The 20,112-nt window shown below is 37.2% G+C and overlaps 1 protein-coding gene, 2 long non-coding RNA genes and 1 pseudogene across 10 annotated transcripts; 1 reads left to right on the top strand and 3 right to left on the bottom strand.

Moving 5' to 3' along the window:
• Positions 1-677: 677 nt before the first annotated feature.
• Positions 678-5,021, bottom strand: LOC147550729 (uncharacterized; annotated as a pseudogene). The gene is made up of 2 exons (XR_015237520.1): positions 1,414-5,021; positions 678-1,304 (listed from the first exon to the last, which is right to left on the bottom strand). The product of XR_015237520.1 is annotated as an uncharacterized LOC147550729 (transcript).
• Positions 5,022-5,130: 109 nt separating this feature from the next.
• On the top strand, positions 5,131-6,563 carry LOC147550730 (uncharacterized). Its single transcript, XR_015238299.1, has 2 exons — positions 5,131-5,602; positions 6,193-6,563. It is a non-coding gene; the product is annotated as an uncharacterized LOC147550730 (long non-coding RNA).
• A 312-nt stretch (positions 6,564-6,875) lies between these two features.
• LOC147550731 (uncharacterized) lies at positions 6,876-8,436 on the bottom strand. Its single transcript, XR_015238298.1, has 2 exons — positions 8,156-8,436; positions 6,876-7,343 (listed from the first exon to the last, which is right to left on the bottom strand). It is a non-coding gene; the product is annotated as an uncharacterized LOC147550731 (long non-coding RNA).
• Positions 8,437-15,098: 6,662 nt separating this feature from the next.
• Positions 15,099-19,629, bottom strand: LOC147550732 (LRR receptor-like serine/threonine-protein kinase FLS2). 7 transcript variants are annotated; one of them, XM_086668847.1, is made up of 4 exons: positions 19,283-19,557; positions 18,415-18,630; positions 15,811-17,718; positions 15,099-15,697 (listed from the first exon to the last, which is right to left on the bottom strand). In XM_086668847.1, exons 2-4 carry the CDS (start codon positions 18,494-18,496, stop codon positions 15,360-15,362), a joined length of 2,328 nt encoding a protein of 775 aa, XP_086524973.1. In that variant the 5' UTR covers positions 18,497-18,630; positions 19,283-19,557; the 3' UTR covers positions 15,099-15,359. The 7 variants fall into 7 exon arrangements, with proteins under 7 accessions (XP_086524973.1, XP_086524971.1, XP_086524969.1 ...); XM_086668845.1 differs by having other exon boundaries at positions 15,811-18,255; positions 19,283-19,516; XM_086668843.1 differs by having other exon boundaries at positions 15,811-18,630; positions 19,283-19,629.
• Between the last annotated feature and the right edge of the window lie 483 nt (positions 19,630-20,112).

A 20,112-nucleotide genomic window follows, 5' to 3' on the forward strand; every position in this document is an offset into this window, starting at 1 on the left:
AAGCTGCCCGCTTCACGGCTGCCTAGAAAAAAGAAGAGTAGCGCGCTAGCACGCTACAACTAGCAGCCTGCTTCTAAAGGCTTGCGCGCTACGGCTTTCTCTGATAAGCTCGCTTCGCTCTTGTTGCGGAGCTTGCTGCTTTTTGCCGTAGTTTGCTGCTTGCAGCCTCAAAACGGAAGCACGCTAGCGCGGCTCGCTTCGCTCTGAAAGCAGAGCTTGCTGCTGTTAAGCTTGGCTTTATGGTTCATTTGTAACTAATTCACTTATATCCTCTTTGGTAACGAGGTTCATGATTCTACAGGTAAACAAGTCACAGGAGAATCTCACATAGATGAAGGTAAAGGTCTGACATCTTTGAAAGATATTTTGTGGGCTGCAAATCATGGAGTAAAGCACCTACTTTTGGAAGGAGACTCACTAAATCTTAGCAACTTTTTGAATGACGATTAAAGCTCAGTACATTGGACAGCTAAGCATGTGATTAAGAAAGTTAAATAGCAAAGCTCATCATATTGCTATTAACTCAAGGAAATCTGGTTTAACATACTACTCTTGCTCTCCTAACTGCCTTTCTTCCCATCATAGCATCCCTGTAACAAACTCTTTAAATTTGAAATAAATGTTACGATTTGCCTTAAAAAAAAGAATTAGATGAAAAATGCGGTCACGATATTCTCTTATCGTAGTTTTAGTCTAACTTTATTTAATCTTTTCTAACTTTCAAGATCGAAACGTATCTGCCTAAATTACAAATGATACATTTGATGATATACCGCTAAAAACGGCTTGGATTATATTTATCGTATTTGACAATCTAATTGAACTCCAAAATTAGGCATTGTGAAAACCATTTAATCTATACATTAACTTGTAAAACTGAAAATAGCAGCTTTGGTTCTTGTATTTACCTCAATGAGATAACACAATTCTAAGCTCATTCATCAAAGGTTTCTTCCCGTGTTACTCGCCTTCACTTAACTTCAAGAGGAAAAACACAACTTCACTCATATCAGGTCAATCTTAAGGATCATGATTGGTGCAAGATAAACACAGTTCAAGAAGTTCTGCAACTCTCGATTCCTCCTCTTCGCCGGGTAGACTTGGTATCATATGTTCATCCAAAACTATATGAATTTTATTAGGTTCGTTCTTAAGAGCCGATTCTACTAATTCACGCAGAGAAATCGGTGTAGCATTCTCTTCTATGGTCCCTGTCGGCCTTTTCGCAGTTAAGAACTCCATTACTAACACACCGAAGCTGGAAACATCCACCTTAGTTGTAACTTTTCTCATATACGCGAACTCTGAAAATATGAATATGTCTAGTTAGAACAAATTGGACCAAGGACTTGACAAATATATATACATAACAAGTACTCCAAGGAAATCAGGAAGAGGTTAAGAAATGATTACCAGGAGCCAAATAGCCAATTGTGCCTTGGAATGCTGATGAGATGGAAACACCATTTCCATTATCGAGATGAATACCCAGAATTTGAGCTGTCCCAAAATCGCTGACATGAGCCTCCCAATTTCATCGAAGAGAATATTCGAAGGTTTTAAATCACAGTGAACAATGGGTTCACCATAACCTGAATGCAAGTAAACCAATGCATTCGCGACAGAAACACAAACTCTCAACCTCTCAGAGAATGTCCATCTTGATCTGTCTGAGCCAAGATCATGTATAATGTTCTCTAAGTTCCCATTCTCCATGTACTCCAAAACCAGAGCTTTCATATTTCCAGTCTCCCAAGCAAAACCTATTACCTTAACTAAATTTCGGTGTCTTAAATAGCTTAAGGTTTTCAGTTCCCTGTCGAAAAATTTACTGGATTCTACAGAAAGTTGGTGTATGTTCAACTTCTATGCGGCTATCCGCTGTTCATATTCTAATCTACCCTTATAAACAATACTTAGACCGCTTCTACCAATCACATTATCTTCGTTAAAGAAATCAGTTGCGGTTTCTAAATATTTCCTATCAAATCTTTTGAGTGCAGGAGTTACAGAATATTGGGCTTCTGAATCTTTAACCTCCTTTGCTTTTGGCTTATTGAAGAACTTGCAATGAATTAAAACAGCAGAAACCACGATGAAGATTACAAAGATAGAGCCAAGAACGCGAAAATTAAGATAGCCTTCTTGGAAAATTGCTGAGGAGTTTTGCCGTTGTGTTCGTTACATGCTCTCAAACTTTTGGTCCCACAAAGAGCAAGATTACCTTCCAAACTTGATGAACTGAGATTTCTAAATATGCCCTCGGTTGGAACTTTGCCTTCTAGCTGATTGAATGAAAGGTTGAGATGTTTAAGACTCGAGAGGTTCTTGAAACTCTCCGGAATCTGTCCGGTGAACTTGTTCAGAGAAAGATCGAGAGAGTTCAAGTCTGTCGGACTTGAAAACTTTCCAGGGAGTGACCCACTTAACTTATTGCTTGAAAGATTTAAGCTCACAAGGAACTTCATTTGAGAGAAAACCTCGGCAGGAATTTGACCATCGAGTGTGTTTCCGGACAGATCAAGCAATAACAGATTAATGCAGCTTCGAAGTGTTGCGGGAATGGTTCCAGACAGATTATTACTTGAGAAATCAATGGCTTGTACCATTCCCATCCCACCAAGCTCATACGGGATGTTCCCCGTCAAAAAGTTGTTTGATAAGTTCAGATAAAACTGCATATTTTCCATCCTTGCTATAACAGATCCAGGAATTGGTCCAGTAAGACGATTATGTGAAAGATCAAGCGTTAAAAGCTTGTCAAAACTGTTCAGGCTTCTTGGTATAAACCCAGTGAAATTGTTTCCATGCAAATCTAAGTAAGAAAGCATCTCAAGTTTTGAGAACTGATCTGGAATGGAACCAGTAAACAAGTTCAGTTGCAACCTAAGCTCAGAGAGCTGTTTTAGTTCAAAAATTTGCTCAGGAAATCCACCTTCCAGAGAGTTATCAGCTACCAAAAGCTCTTGCAGGTTTGAGAGCTTCGATATCTCAGATGGTAACTTCCCAGAAAAGTTATTCCTAGATACTTCCAAACTGTTTAAGAGGCTCAAATTCCCAATCTCTCGAGGAAGCTGCCCAGAAAAATAATTTCCCCCGAGCCGCAAAATTCTGAGTTTCAAGAGTTTGCCGATGCTCCCACTCAATGACCCACTGAAATGGTTAAGTGCCAGACTCAAAATTTCTAGATTGGTGCAGCTGAATATGTCTTCTGGAATTTCACCGGACAATTCATTTTTAGGGACGGCTAAGACGCTGAGATTCCGCAAGGTTCCAAAACCGTCAGGAATTTTCCCCGTTAATCTATTATAAGCTAACCCTAATTGAGAGAGATGGGAACAATTAATTATGCTAGAAGGAATAGGACCTTTTAGGAGGTTGTTATTCAGATACAGTCTCTCCAACTTATGGAGTGATCCAATATTTGTTGGAATTTCGCCTTCAATAGAATTGACACCCAGAGACAAGTACGTCAAATTTTTCAAGTTCGTCAAAGAAGAAGGGATAGTACCAGTCAGGTTATTTAGGTGCAATGTCAAGACTTGAAGTGATCTCAGATACCCAAGTTCAAAAGGTATCGTTCCGGTTAACATATTTTCTGACAGACTCAAAAACATCAATGACTTACAATTCGACAAGGTGGGAGGAATTGCCGAAGACAACCTATTTCTGTATAACCTCAGTGATTCTAAATAGACGAGACTCCCGAGCTCGGGAGGAATATTTCCTGTTAGCTGATTATTATACAAGTTCAAGAATACAAGTTTTTGACATTGGCTTAGCTCAGGCGGGATTTTTCCACTAAACTGGTTTTCGTAAAGCTGAAGAAACTGTAACTCTGACAGGTTTCCAATCTCTGGAGGTATTGCCCCAGACAAGCGATTTTGATAAAAATCGAGATTTTGCAAAGACAACAGTCCCCACATGGAAACAGGTAAAGAACCAATGAAATTATTCCTATAACCTAATAAAAGTTGAAGGTTAACTAAGTTACCGATACAAGATGGAATCATACCGGTGAGATTGTTGGTGTTGAATGCCAATCCAGTCAAGAATGTGCAGTTGCATATGCTCTCAGGGATGCTTCCTTTTAACATATTCTCTCCCAAGTCCAAAATCTGAAGATTTTTCAGCTTCCCCAACTCCACTGGAATGAACCCTGAAAGCAAATTTTGGTACAACACTAACTGATTAAGCTTCTTGAGGAACCCCAATTGGTACGGAATGCAACCTGTGAATGAATTTGAAGTTAAGTCAAGAACTTGCAAACTTGATAGATTTCCAAGAAACGGCGAAATTTGGCCTTCAAGTTCCACTTTAGGAATAATAATCGAAATGACAGTGGAAGAGGTGTCACAAGCAACACCAGTCCAATTGCAATGAGGGGTTTTATCAGTCCAGTCTGATAACACTCCAATTGGGTCATGGGTAATTGATTCTTTGAAGGCATTCAGGGCTTCAATTTCAAATTTTGAGTTTAGGGGTTGAGAGAAAACTGTTGCTGAAAGAAGATATGAAACTAAAAGTAACTTCAGAAGAACATCTTCAAGTACCATTCTCTTTCTTTTAGAGAGAGAGAGAGAGAGAGAGAGAGAGAGAGTAGAGTGGATTGAATTGAATTGAAATGTGACCTCAAACTCCACTAATTTATACCTAAAAAGAAGCTTACTAATCTTGAATTATCAAATTTGAGTTAACTGATGAAAAGGGGAAAAGTCGTTTTCGTGCATAGTTGTAGGGTGACAGTTATGAAATTTGATACTAGTTATTGAATCTAGCTAGGTTATTTACTGAAGGAAATGAAATAAGTAGAGGAAAATTGAGATTTTAGCAATAATTGAGAAACGAAACCCTAGAATTCAATACTACAAGTCAATAACCAAAAAAGAACAAAAGTGAAGGAAGACTTAACCTCCAACTGCATGAAAGATAATCTGTTTTTTTCTCTAACTAGAAGTGCAAGTTGCAGAAAACAGCAATTTGCACATGAAGAATAGACTAGTACATCATTTTGAGAAAAGTCATGAAGAATAGACTAGTACATCACTTCGAGAAAAGTCATGGAGAAAAATTAGTAACGGGCTAACGGCTGCCTCTTTGTGAAAAAAGAAGTTCCAACTATTTTGATTTTACAAAAATGATGCTATGCCCGGCGGTTTTCCCGGCCCAATCCCGGCCAGCCGAGTTGGCACGCCAACCGGGCATAACATCCTGAGTTGGCAGCATGAAGAGGGTGATTTTTCAATATTTACAATTTGATCCCTCAACTTTGAACACTTCTGAGTTGAGTCCTTTTTCTATTCATAACCAAAACACGGGATTTCACTTCACTTTCCCTCTTCCAACTAAAAGCCAGGGTTTCGTGCCAACAAAAAAAAAAAAATTAAAAGCTAGGGTTCCCTTGATTTTGAACTCTCAACTCGATAACAGCAAGGTTTTGCTTCAAATCACTCGAGAAATTTTGCTCCTTCACAAGAATCAGACTGTTGGCGTTAGACTTCTCTCTCTCTACAAATTTCTAACTCTCTCTCTCTTTCTCTCTCTCGAGCTCGGGTTTGACATCAATCACCTCCTAACAGTAGCTTGGTTTGAAGGTGTGAAGGTACTCTGCTATTTTACCTTTTCAGTTCTAATTTTTGTGAACTTTGTATGAATCTGCCCTAAATTGATATCTAGATTTCTGATTTGATGAATTTGGGAGAAATTCCCATGCAGTTAAAACCATTAAAATGTTCCAAGTTGAGAGCTATAAAGTTAGATAAACATCATTATGTAATTCCCATGTCTCCATTTTAAGGAAGAAGGGTTTTGATGTATTGTTTTGTTTTTAAGTTGCAATTTTGCCCTAAAATATTGTGATCGTCTCATTTGTCGTTGCCCTAAAAAGTTATTTACTGTTTTGATTAAGATTATATTGGACTAGCAATTACAATTCATGCCTTAGTTTAGGTAGTCGGCTATACGTAATTATCTATAGTGGCAATTAGAAGTTAGAACTCCTAAAAATGTAGTCTTTGGTATGTGTCTCATTAGTGTGTTCTAATCTTTTTGTTACTGTTGTACTAATAATTCATCTAATTTGTTACTGTAACTGTACTAAAATTTTCATTTATGTTTATCGGTTTTTTGGTTATCAATTATGTTTATTCCTTTTGTCTTACGTTATCTTTTCGGATCATTTTCCTGTTTTAGATGGGAAGATGTTGGAGATGCAATCCTGATATTTCCATGAGTTGAAGCACCACAATGCACTACATTTCAAGATCTCAAGTTAGTAAGTTATCTCCTACAGCCATAGCTTTCAGTTGAGATAATGAAGTGAAGATCCTAAAGCTGGGTTTATGAGGGTTGTTCCAAGATCTAAAGATTCCTGAAGTGAAAATGCTGACGTTTTCTACCTCGAAACATAAGACGAGCACCTATAGTCATGTTTATAATGGTAGTAGCTTCCAAAATTTGTACCATAAGCAATAGTATTTTTGTGAGTTATGTTCTTGCAAACGGGTGTGTAATGTCTTATAAATAACTTTTGATTATTGAATGAAATTTTCGGTGGAAGTAAAGGTGAGAAATTCCTTTAATGTTATGATCTGCACTTCTTAGTTTAAAATGCTTCTCTAGAAATTCTATAGCAGCTCTAGGTTTTGAAGAGCTATAACATCGCCAAATGGTTGCAGTTGCAGCCAAAATACTGCAATGGTGCAACACCAAAATGCTTCAATCTACTACAATCTACTACAATCTGCATATACACATGAAGGGTTCCCAGGATAAAATAAAAATCTTCTTCATTTTACTCCATGGATGTCACATGAAGAGATTAAACAAGAATATGACTTGACTATAAACACAAAACACCAGAAAAATCACAACAATTAGTTGTAAAAGGAGAATTATTATAAGAGACCATAAAAATGACAGATGGATTACAGTAAGAGAACAATCATAAAACATTAACTACATCCATAATGAAATTAGTGCAGAAGAATAAATTTTTGTTCGAAGTAGAACTAATCACAGTTTTATGTAAAGGAACATTAGAGACACTGAGAAACTAAATCTGTTTCTCAATCTTGTCGAGGTTCTTTTTAGTTGAAGTTTGCACTTTTGACAAATCATACTTAAAGAGACAGTCGATAACTCTAAACAGGACCATCCCACTAGCACTGCTTTCCAACCTTCACTTCTATCAAATGACTTTATACTTCCTTAGGTGGGTTCGTGCCCTATCTGTTAGCTCGCTCCAATCGAGCGCCGAGCAAATCTAGTCATTCCAATGCACGGTTCACAAGTCACGTTCATGTCCAATTTCCTCAGCATTTCTTCGGTTTCACCATCATCATCTAAAACAGAAAATAAAAAAAAAATGGCAAATCAGTGCAACCCAAATTTGAATAAGGGACTATGTAAAAACATCACCACAGTTAATTGTAAAAACATCATCACTTTCTTTGTAAAAACATCATCACCCGAGAATGACATTAGCAAACAGAAAGAAGACTTGTGCGAAGTTACAGTACCAACTGTAGGTTTGGAGCTCAACGAAGTTCATAACATTTATAACATATAATTACGGCAACAAAACCCAAATTCATCAACAACAACATCAGTAAAACTAAACCCACCAGAACAAGCACTAAAATGCCCTAGATGTGATTCTTCAAACACTAAATTCTGTTACTACAACAATTACAATCTTTCACAACCAAGACATTTTTGTAAGACATGTAGAAGGTATTGGACTAAAGGCGGTGCTTTACGGAACGTTCGTATCGGTGGCGGTTGTCGTAAGAACAAGAGAATTAGCACAAAATCAAGTTCTAGAAATGATTCATCATCAATAGATTACTCTATATCTCCTTCTTCATCAGAAAATATTAGTGGGTTGAAGTTTTTTCCTAGTATTTCATCTCCTTCTACGGAGTTTCAACTTGGTGGTGGTGGTGGTGGTGTTGGTGGTGGTGTTGGTGGACTACCTTTTTCATCAAGACTAATTAGTACTAATGGGGTTTATAATCAGTTTCTTCCATATGGAGATCAAAACCCTAACACTAGTTCTACTTCAACAACTATATATAATCCTTCTTTTATGGGTTAGCAAAGAAAAAGAGGTAAGAGAGATAAATAAAGATAGAAGAAGAGATTAGAATCTTACCTAGTCTGATGAAAGGTGGAAGAATGAAGAACCCTACCTTTTGCTCCCAACTTTCCTCTTTGTCAGCAAAATCGATTTTGCCCTAGCTTTTGAGTTTCCTGGGGTTGAAATCGATCGAGTGAAGAAGCAAAATCGAGTGCTTTTGAACCAAAAACCACAACTCAAAAGGGGAAAGGAAGAGGGGAGCAAAATCGATTTGAGAGAACTTTTGGAGCAAAATCGATTTTGCCCTAGCTGTTGGAGGAAGAGTGGTTGAATCCCGTGTTTTGGTTAAACTGGAGAGGCCTCAACTCCAAAGGCTTAAAAGTTGAGGGACCAATTTGTAAAATTTCAAAAACTACCCTATCCCTCCTTCCACGTCATGATGCTATGCCCGGTTGGACTGCCAACTCGGCTGGCCGGGATTCAGGCCGGGATTCAGCCGGGCATAGCATCATTTTTGCTAATTTTATTGGTGGGGAATATGTGGACAGCGGACAACCCGTTTTTTCATATGAACAACTATTTTTTAATAAGGGGACAACTCTACAAGGACTTAAATATGAACCCTAATTAATGTGATGGCTATTAACAATTACAATAGTTAAGAATAAAAAACCTAATTGTCATTCATCTCCATCTTCATTCATCATCTTCTTCTTCTTGTTGTTTTTCTTGCTAAAAGGAAATGCATTAAACATCAAAGTCTATTACAACAAACAAAGTAGAAAAACAAAATTATAGAAATGAGGAAATGCATAATATAACTTCGAATTCTAAAGCATTCTTCATTCTGTAGCATGCAAGTCTGATAGCTCATCTTGAGAATGATATGGAATTTGAAAGTCCTTCTGGTTGATTGAAAGATGAAAGTTGTACCTAACTTCCTGTAACATTGAAGATGGATTAAACAGACACCCAAAGTTTCAAAAGGAAACAAAGATGTCTGCAAGAAGGAACCAAATGATGGTTCCGAGTTATCCCACCAATATTCTCGAAACACAAAGACCATATGCGCACGAGTTCTACAAAGTAGAAACAAGTCAGCCACCTGGTAAGTGGGATCGTTAGCGTGGCATGAGTATAAATACACAGCTAATCCAACAAATAATCGCAAATGAATTGTGAGAAGGGGTGGAAGTGAAAATGTTAAGGAACCTGGATAAAGAGTTAAATCTATTCGAGAACCAAACACAAAAGTACTCGACAAAAATTGAGCTGAGAGATGAAAAACAAAAGGTGGGCGACGAAGGTGGACATAAATATCCGAACAATAGTGTCCTCCAGGGTCGAAAGGTAAGTTAATACCAACATTAAAGATCTTAAAAGACAATCGATATGAACTCATGAGACACAAGGTCCATCGATGAACCCAGCTAAACATAACTAGACCCCAGGTGAAAAAAATCGTCATTTGATGAGCAATAAGCTCGTCCACTTGTAGATAATAGGCTAATTACCAAGAATCGAGAACCAAGTGTGAGTAACCAGCAGTAAATTGGACATGCAAAGGGTGGAAGGGGTGATGCCTAGAATGAATGAGTAGAGAGAGAAAAAACACTAAGCAAGTATTTTGATAGTTTGATGTGATAAAACCCCTTACTGAAAACAATATATCCTTGACTTCATTGTTAGATCTTGAGCACCTCCGTAGATTCATGAGAGATCTAGGTTTAATGGAATAAAGGAGGGTAAGATCTGGTGATATTATTCGTGATTGATTGTAAAATTTAACGAGGATATCGATCTGGGTATGAAGTAAAGAGATTAGGGTTTGTTTTAGTTCATATGGTGAAACTTGGGGAAGAAGTTTTTTTTACACTTTTTCTCTCTCATCTCTATGGCCCGCGAGATATGAAAATATCATGGAAGTTTATTCCTTCTTCTTGTTAGTCTTCATTCATCGTACTTCGGTTAAGATAATGATGTTACAGAAGATCAAAATATGAAATGCTAGGTCATCTCATCGTTCAAAACCATACGACCAACCAATGCTTATTACCCAAGAGTCATTGGGTATTCAAATCTCCAATATCTAGGGTTTATGATTATAGGTAAAATATAGATCAAAATATGACATGTTTGAATCTTTCTAGGAAAGGAACTGATGATAATCATAGTCGTTCCTTTCCCCCAAATTGATTCAAGAGAAGTTGTAAAAGTGTGGATTGAATACAAAATTACCCTATGTTTTAATTGTTATATGCCCCTGTCTGAACCAAAGATGATGAATTTCATTACGGCCGACTCTGTGGTGCAAGCGAGCAAAGCCTTGCTTCGGGCTCCAGGGCCAAAGGGCCTCACATGAAGCCTACACAGATAGAAGTAAGGGGGCCTCATTTATTTTATCTCCATTGTAAAATTACAAAGGACAACAAGTAGGTTACTTTAGTTTAGTTGGTAGTAAGCATGTTACATAGACTAAATGACCTAGGTTCGATCCCAAGCATATTTATTTTTTTCTTTTTAAATTGTATTTTTCATTACTTTAGCCGACACTTCTACCACCACCACAATTATACTCAAACAAAAAAGAAACACCACCACAACTACTAAACCATTGTACCTCCACTAACACCACCATTACTAAACTTCAATACCAAAGCCGCCACCATTATTTTTTTTTTTAATTACTTTAGTTGGCACTAAAACCACCATCACAATTACTAAACCCCCATGTTGTACCTCCACTACCACCACGATTACTAAACCTCTGCCACTATACTTTCATTACCACCATCACTACTACACTTCAACACCACAACAACTACCATCAATACCAAACCTCCACCATCACAACGACCATCAAACTACAAACAACACTATCACCCTAAACACCAAAAAAAGAAGGTTGAAATTTCTTTCCACTATTTTCTGAGAAAATTATTTTCTAATACTTTATTTTTTTCTGCTAAAAAAAACTGAATAAGCTACTGACTCGTCGAGGGCTCTTCCTGAACCCAAACCGATTTTCGAGTAACTCAATCAGATCGTTCTATTCAGATTACAAGTAATGAACACAAGTTTCATTTAGGGCTGTAAACGGACCGAACTATTTTCGGATATAGTACTATCCGAATTCGAAATCCGAAATTATTCGAACTATCCGATAAGGGTTCGATATCCGACGGATGGTCAAAAATGACATCCGAATCCGATATTCGAAATGCTATTCGAATATCGAATATTATCCGATCCGAAATTCTGAATTTTAAGCCATAACATTATAACACAATATTATCCGAAATTCGAATATTATCCGATCCGAAATTCAAATACAATATTATCTGATCCGAAATTCCGATAAGAGTTGAAGACTTGAAGTTGAACTTTGATTCTTTGAAGTCTGAAGACTTAGTCTTAGACTTTAAGTTGACTACTTGAGGATAAAGTTTTGTTTATTTTTTAATCCCTTGGGTGAATCTTAACCGTTGATTTCAAATGCGAATCGGATGGGATTTTTTCGAAGTCGGATATAGCTATATCCGAATCCGAAACCGATATCCGAAAATTATCCGACAAGACATCCGAAATTCGAATCCGAAATCCGAAATGTCGGATTATTTGAGTGCGAATGCGGATCGAATTCGGATTTTCGGACCACCGTTTACAGGCCTAGTTTCATTGTTAAACCTCACATTATATTCAAGGAAAATGTATAAAGCATACAATTTCTTTTTCTTATGAAACGCGTGTAGGCCCCCATTCATGAAATTCGGGCCTCCAAAATCTCAGGACCGGCCCTGTCATTACAAAAGGGATCTATCAATCTTCGCATCCTAACTAAACCACATGAAATTTGTTTGGAAAATGAATCCAAATATCATTCAGCTACTCTTACTGCTAATTCATCATAAAATAAAATTGAAAATGAAAACAAGAGAGAAGAACGTTAGTATTAGGGTTTGGGGTAAGAGATTCTTGTATTCATAGCTGTGATAAACCTACATCCCTCTTCCCTTCTGGAGACTTAAAATTAGGGTTGTGAACGATAAGTGGGGACTTCATCACTTCTTTATAGAGAGTCTGTATGATAAGGAAAGACACAATTACTAATGGTATAATTAAACAAGAAGGGGATGACAGGCATTACTCTAATCTATTTTACTCACTCATGTCCTCCGAAATTTTTTAGTCTTCATCTATTTCACTCGTCATCTTCTTCCACCACCATTAAAGAAAAAGTAGAGAGAGAAAGCTTTGGTGGGGAGTTTTTGTCCGAATCGAGAGAAAAGAAAGTAAAACTTTTAACTCTTAGCGGACATGACTGAAGAATCATAGGTTGATGTCCCTTTAAAAATTATTCTCCATATAATTTTTTTAATTTTTCTAGTTGTCCACATAAAATAGTTGTCCATATAAAAAAAACTAGGTGTCCACGTATTGGCCACCATTTTATCTCCTCCCAGTTGACACCACCTTTTCTTCTCCTAGCTCTGACAAAGTTCGTCGACTACCATCATCATTCTCTCCCCCTCTCTTCTAGCGAAGGCCTCTTTCACCCGATCTAGTATTCTGAGTGGGGATTTCTTCTTTCGCCGGATCCAAAGTCGTGAGTGAGAATTTGGGGGTCCGATGCCAAAGTTTACTTGGGGTCCCTTGTATAATCAAACGTCAAAAAATGTATTTTAAAAAATAAATAACAAAAAATTAAATCTCAAGATGTAGGAATTTGTAGATTGAAGATGTAGGAATTTGTAAATCGGAAAACTTTTTTGATGTCACAGATGTAACTATACCAATAAAACTCGAAAAATGTTTTTTTTTTCTTTTTGCAATGTAGATGTAGGAATTTGTAAATTGGAGAAAATTACTCAATCTCAAAATTGAAGAAGAGCTAATTGTAGATAATAAACTTCTTTTTCTAGTATAAAATAAAGTTATAAATTTAGGTGAAAGATTTTAGAAACAAAATAAGTTGAATATAGGAGGGAGAGACCAGGGATATAAAATAATTGGAAAGTTTTGTTATTTGTGGAAAGTAAGAATATAAAATGGGAAACTAAGAGCATCTCCAATGCAAAACTCAAAAAAAAAATTCCAATTGATTAATGTGTTGAGTCTCAATTGAGATTCTTTCCTGTGTGGCTAACTTGAGTATCTCTAATTCAAGTCATTCTCCAATGCAACACTCTAAAAAAAACTCTAATAGATACACATGTCACACATACATTTAATAGGAAAAAGGAGTTGAGAAAGAAAGACTTTCTATTGGTCCAAAAATTAAATTTGATGACTGGGACACTTAAAACTCTCATCTCAAAAATAGAGTTTCTAGTTGAGACATCTTAAAACTTAATGCTTTCACATCATCTTAAGATCTCAATTGAGTTTTGCATTGGAGAGATTTTCTCTCAAAAAAACTCTAAAGTCTTAGGCGGCGCTTAAGATTTTAAGATTGAGTCTTGCATTGGACATGCTCTAAGAGCATCTCCAATGCAAAACTCAAAAAAATCTCTATTCATCATATGTGTTAAGTTCAATTGAGATTCTCACTCCTAGGTGGCGTTAATAGAAATTCTTAATTTTTTTATGTCTCCAATGCAAAACTCTAAACTTATCTTATTTACTTATGTGGCATAGTTATTTTTGTAAATAAATAATTAGTTATTTTAGAAAATATAGAAGACTCGATTTCAATTAGTTGAAAATCAAATATTGATGAGTTGGACAATTCTAAATATCTCAAGAGGACACTCTAGAAATAGAGTGTCCTCTTGAGATATCTCTATTCCATCCTCGACACATCATCTTAGAGATCCAAATAGAGTGTTGCACTGGAGAGGATTTTTAGTCAAAAACTTAAAAAATCTTAGGTGGCACTCGGAATTTCTAAGTGTTGCATTGGAGATGCTCTAATACTTAGAGCATCTCCAATGCAAAACTCAAAAAAATCTCCATTCGTCCTATTTGTCGAGTTCCAATTGAGATTCTCACTCTTAGGTGTCGAAAATAGAGATCCTCAATTCTTGTATGTCTCCAATGTAGAGTGTCCTCTTGAGATATCTCTATTCCACTCTCGACACATCATCTTTGAGATCTTAGTTGAGTTTTGCATTGGAGATGATTTTTTAAGAAAAACTCAGAAAATCTTATGTGGCACTCCGAGATTCTAAGATTGAGTTTTGCATTGGAGATGCTCTTAAAGCAAGAGAGAGAAAAAAATTACTTTCTAAACAAAGGTGCTCTTGTGGGTCCATCGTAGGGCAATTCATTAACGTACTTCTAACTTGGATTAAGAGAATCCTAGCACTCGTCTATCTTTTCTTGGGAAATTTTATAAGGCCTCCCCAATTTTGTTAAAAGGCCTCCCAATGAACCATTTTACTTGCTAAATTATCACTGAGGGGAGGCCTTTTAACAAAAATGAGGGGGCCCTATAAAATCTCCCTCTTTTCTTTTGACTTCACCCATTTGGATAATGGTGGTTGTTATTCTCGTACTTGTTACATGCTGGCCAATGGTATCAAACTCATTCTTACCCTGTATGAAAAATGTAATGTAATCTCTTCGTATCGACAATTTTGTTTGTTTATTTATATTGGTTGTCCGTTCATTGCATTTGCAGATTCGAGCAATGCAGAAGAGGAAGAAGGCAGGGAAGTATGCGAAGAAGGTTAAAGCAAAGACAAGGAGGAAGGAGCTCGAGCAATCTAATCCATTGGAGCCTGATGAGTTTGCGGATCTGTGGAAGGAATAGTCTAACTATTCTTTCAAAATGGTATTCACTGAATTCCAGTCGATTCCTTCTGACGGAATTTAATTTGTATACGTTAAAAATTTTGATCCTGTGGTTTTGTCGAATTGCTGGAGAATAGGTGTACTATTTATTTCAAGGAGTTCTACAATTACTTATAATTTAGGGATTTCACCTAATGCATCACAATCTTTATCTTTGATTCTAAATTGTTACTGTTCAAACGAAGTAGTTGAAAAATGTGGTCACGATATTCACGTATCGTCGTTTTAGTCTAACTTAATTTTTATTTTTCTAACTTTGAAGATTGAAACGTATCTGTCTAAATTACAGTTGATACATTTGATGATATACTGCTAAAAACGGCTTGGATTACATTTATCGTATTTAACGATCTAATTGAACTCCAAACTTAGGCATTATGATATACATTAGCTTGTAAAACTGAATATAGCAGCTCTGGTTCTTGTATTTACCTCAATGAGATAACACAATTCTAAGCTCATTCATCAAAGGTTGCTTCCTATGTTACTTGCCTTCACTTAACTTCAAGAGCAAAGACACAACTTCACTCATATCCGGTCGATCTTCGGGATCATGATTGGTGCAAGATAAACACAGTTCAAGGAGTTCTGCAACTCTCTCCTCTTTGCCTGGTAGACTTGGTATCATATCTTCATCCAAAACTTTATGAATTTGATTGGGTTCGTTCGTAAGAGCTGATTCTACTAATTCACGCAGAGAAATCGGTGTAGCATTCTCTTCTATGGTCCCAGTCGGCCTTTTCGCAGTTAAGAACTCCATTACTAATACACCAAAGCTGAAAACATCCACCTTGGTTGTCACTTTTCTCATATATGCGAACTCTGAAAATGTGAATATGTCTAGTTAGAACAATGTCGACTAACGACTTGACAAATATATATATATACATAATAAGTACTCCAAAGAAATCATGAAGAGGTTAAGAAATGATTACCAGGAGCCAAATAGCCAATTGTGCCTTGGAATGCTGATGAGATGGAAACACCATTTCCATTATCGAGATGAATACCCAGAATCCGAGCTGTCCCAAAATCGCTGACATGAGCCTCCCACTCTTCATCGAAGAGAATATTTGAAGGTTTCAGATCACAGTGAACAATGGGTTCACCATAACCTGAATGCAAGTAAACCAATGCATTTGCGACAGAAACACAAACTCTCAACCTCTCAGAGAATGTCCATCTTGATCTGTCTGAGCCAAGATCATGTATAATGTTCTCTAAGTTCCCATTCTCCATGTACTCCAAAACTAGAGCTTTCATATTTCCACTCTCCCAAGCAAAACCTATTACCTTCACTAAATTTCGGTGTCTTAAATAGCTTAAGGTTTTCAGTTCCCTGTCGAAACATTTACTGGATTCTGCAGAAAGTTGGTCTATGTTCAACTTCTTTACGGCTATCCGCTGTTCATTTTCTAATCTACCCTTATAAACAATACTCAGACTGCTTCTACCAATCACATTATCTTCATTAAAGAAATCAGTTGCGATTTCTAAACATTTCCTATCAAATCTCTTGAGTGCAGGAGTTACAGAATATTGGGCTTCTGAATCTTTAACCTCCTTTGGTTTTGGCTTATTGAAGAACTTGCGATGAATTAAAACAGCAGAAACCACGATCAAGATTACAAAGATAGAGCCAAGAACGACGAGAATTAAGATAGCCTTCTTGGAAAATCGCTGAGGAGTTTTGCCTTTGCGTTCGTTACATGCTCTCAAACTTTTGGTCCCACAGAGAGCAAGATTACCTTCCAAACTTGATGAACTGAGATTTCTAAATATGCCCTTGGTTGGAACTTGGCCTTCTAGCTGATTGAATGAAAGGTTGAGATGTTTAAGACTCGAGAGGTTCTTGAAACTCTCTGGAATCTGTCCGGTGAACTTGTTCAGAGAAAGATCGAGAGAGCTCAAGTTTGTCGGACTTGAAAATTTTCCAGGGAGTGAACCACTTAACATATTGCTTGAAAGATTTAAGCTCACAAGGAACTCCATTTGAGAGAAAACCTCGTCAGGAATTTGACCATCGAGTCTGTTTCCAGACAGGTCAAGCAATAATAGATTCTTGCAGCTTCGAAGTGTGGTCGGAATGGTTCCAGACAGATTATTGTTTGAGAAATCAACGGCTTGTACCATTCCCATCCCACCAAGCTCATGCGGAATGCTCCCCGTCAAGAAATTGTATGATAAGTTGAGATAAAACTGCATGTTTTCCATCCTTCTTATAAGAGGTCCAGGAATTGGTCCAGTAAGACGATTATGAGAAAGATCGAGGGTTGAAAGCTTGTCAAAACTGTCCATGCTTCTTGGTATAAAGCCAGTGAAATTGTTTCCATGCAAATCTAAGTAAGAAAGCATCTCAAGTTTTGAGAACTGATCTGGAATGGAACCAGTAAACAGGTTCAGCTGCAACCTAAGCTCAGTGACCTGTTTTAGTTCAAAAATTTGCTCAGGAAATCCACCTTCCAGAAAGTTATCAGCTACCAAAAGCTCTTGCAGGTTTGAGAGCTTCGATATCTCAGATGGTAACTTCCCAGAAAAGTTATTCCTAGATACTTCCAAACTGTTTAAGAGGCTCAAATTCCCAATCTCTCGAGGAAGCTGCCCAGAAAAATAATTTCCCCCGAGCTGCAAAATTCTGAGTTTCAAGAGTTTGCCGATGCTCCCACTCAATGACCCACTGAAATGGTTAAGTGCCAGACTCAAAATTTCTAGATTGGTGCAGCTGAATATGTCTTCTGGAATTTCACCGGACAATTCATTTTTAGGGACGGCTAAGACGCTGAGATTCCGCAAGGTTCCAAAACCGTCAGGAATTTTCCCCGTTAATCTATTATAAGCTAACCCTAATTGAGAGAGATGGGAACAATTAATTATGCTAGAAGGAATACGACCTTTTAGGAGGTTGTTATTCAGATACAGTCTCTCCAACTTATGGAGTGATCCAATATTTGTTGGAATTTCGCCTTCAATAGAATTGAAACCCAGAGACAAGTACGTCAAATTTTTTAAGGTCGTCAAAGAAGAAGGGATAGTACCAGTGAGGTTATTTAGGTGCAATGTCAAGACTTGAAGTGATCTCAGATACCCAAGTTCAAAAGGTATCGTTCCGGTTAACTTATTTTCTGACAGACTCAAAAACATCAATGACTTACAATTCGACAAGGTGGGAGGAATTGTCGAAGACAACCTATTTCTGTATAACCTCAGTGATTCTAAATAGACGAGACTCCCGAGCTCGGGAGGAATATTTCCTGTTAGCTGATTATCATACAAGTTCAAGAATACAAGTTTTTGACATTGGCTTAGCTCAGGCGGGATTCTTCCACTAAACTGGTTTTCGTAAAGCTGAAGAAACTGTAACTCTGAGAAGTTTCCAATCTCTGGAGGTATTACCCCAGACAAGCGATTTTGATGAAAATCGAGATTTTGCAAAGACAACAGTCCCCACATGGAAACAGGTAAAGAACCAATCAAATTATTCGTATAACCTAATAAAAGTTGAAGGTTAACCAAGTTACCAATACAAGATGGAATCGTACCGGTGAGATTGTTGGTGTTGAATGCCAACCCAGTCAAGAATGTGCAGTTGCATATGCTCTCAGGGATGCTTCCTTTTAACATATTCTCTCCCAAATCCAAAATCTGAAGATTTTTCAGCTTCCCCAACTCTACAGGAATGAACCCTGAAAGCAAATTTTGGTACAATACTAACTGATTAAGCTTCTTGAGGAACCCCAATTGATACGGAATCGAACCTGTGAATGAATTTGAAGTTAAGTCAAGAACTTGCAAACTTGATAGATTTCCAAGGAACGGCGAAATTTGGCCTTCAAGTTCCACTTTCGGAATAATAATCGAAATGACAGTGGAAGAAGTGTCACAAGCAACACCAGTCCAATTGCAATGAGGGGTTTTATCAGTCCAGTCTGATAATACTCCAATTGGGTCATGGGTAATTGATTTTTTGAAGGCATTTAGGGCTTCAATTTCAAATTTAGGGTTTAGGGTTTGAGAGAAAACTGTTGTTGAAAGAAGATATGAAACTAAAAGTAACTTTAGAATAACATCTTCAAGTACCATTCTCTTTCTTTTAGAGAGAGAGAGAGAGAGTCAATTGAATTGAATTGAAATGTGACCTCAAACTCCCCGAATTTAAACCTAAAAAGAAGCTTACTATTCTTGAATTATCAAATTTGAGTTCACAACTGAAAAGGGGAAAAGTCGTTTTCGTGCATAATAGTACGGAGACAGTTACCCTTAATCTAGCTAGGTCATTTACTGAAGGAATGAAATAGGTATAGGAAAATTGAGATTCTAGCAATAATTGAGAAACGAAACCCTAGAATTCAATTGATTGTTACTAGAAGTCAATAACTAAAAAAGAACAAAATAGAAGGAAGACTTTACCTCCACTTGCATGAAAGATAATCTCTTTCTTTCTTTCTCTCACTAGAAGTGCAAGTTGCAGAAAACAGCAATAGATTAAGCGTGGATGCCCATTTCTGTTTCGCAGAAAAGAGTTTCAAATTTGAAATCTACTCTTTAAATATGTGACCGACGAGGGAGAGTAGTTATGATACATTACAGCTGTGCGGAGACTAGTACATCACTTTGAGGAAAGTCATGAAGAATTAGTGATGCTATTTGGAGAAAAAAAAATCGGAGTAAATTTGATTTCCTCCAAGGCTCCAACTACACACCACATTTTTTTCTCCTCACTCTGACGAGGGTTGTCGGCACACTACCATCACCATACTCTCTCACTCTGTCTCTTTTAGCGAAGGGAATGGGCCCTTTTGCAGGAACTCGTGTTTTAGGCAGTGGTTTCTTTCTTTCGTCGGAACAGAAGGAAGAGAGATAAATGGTGGTTATGGTCAGAGGTGGGTGGTGGGAGGGGAGGAAAAAGATGATCTGATTGACTGAAGGGTCGTAGAAACATTGAAGTTTGTTGACAACTCTTGCTCGTGTGAAGAGAATAAGTGGTGGTGGGTTGTGCACTTTGTAAGGAATTAAGCACCATTTTTCTAGTGACACATTTTAAACGGATGAAAATTCAAAGAGGATAACATCGCTAACTACCTCGAAGGCTAAAGTCAAACTATGAGACAGACTTACGATAAACATTCTTCACGTCACATCATAACGTATTATAGTAATGTCCAAACAACTTTTCGTACAACTAATAATATAATCCGTTTTAGCACTTCAAAACCTTACTTCTTTAAAATCAGTCACAC

Source organism: Eschscholzia californica, unplaced genomic scaffold (assembly GCF_041429995.1).
Source record: "Eschscholzia californica isolate CP2 unplaced genomic scaffold, dmEscCali1.0.p SCAF_3, whole genome shotgun sequence".
Taxonomy (NCBI): Eukaryota; Viridiplantae; Streptophyta; class Magnoliopsida; order Ranunculales; family Papaveraceae; genus Eschscholzia; species Eschscholzia californica.

Coding starts and splice junctions, on each gene's coding strand:
- LOC147550732 (XM_086668841.1), bottom strand. CDS start 18,955: ATGGTACTTGAAGATGTTATTCTAAAGTTACTTTTAGTTTCATATCTT. Junction 15,698..15,810: donor AATTGGCTATTTGGCTCCTG/GTAATCATTTCT, acceptor TCACATTTTCAG/AGTTCGCATATATGAGAAAA.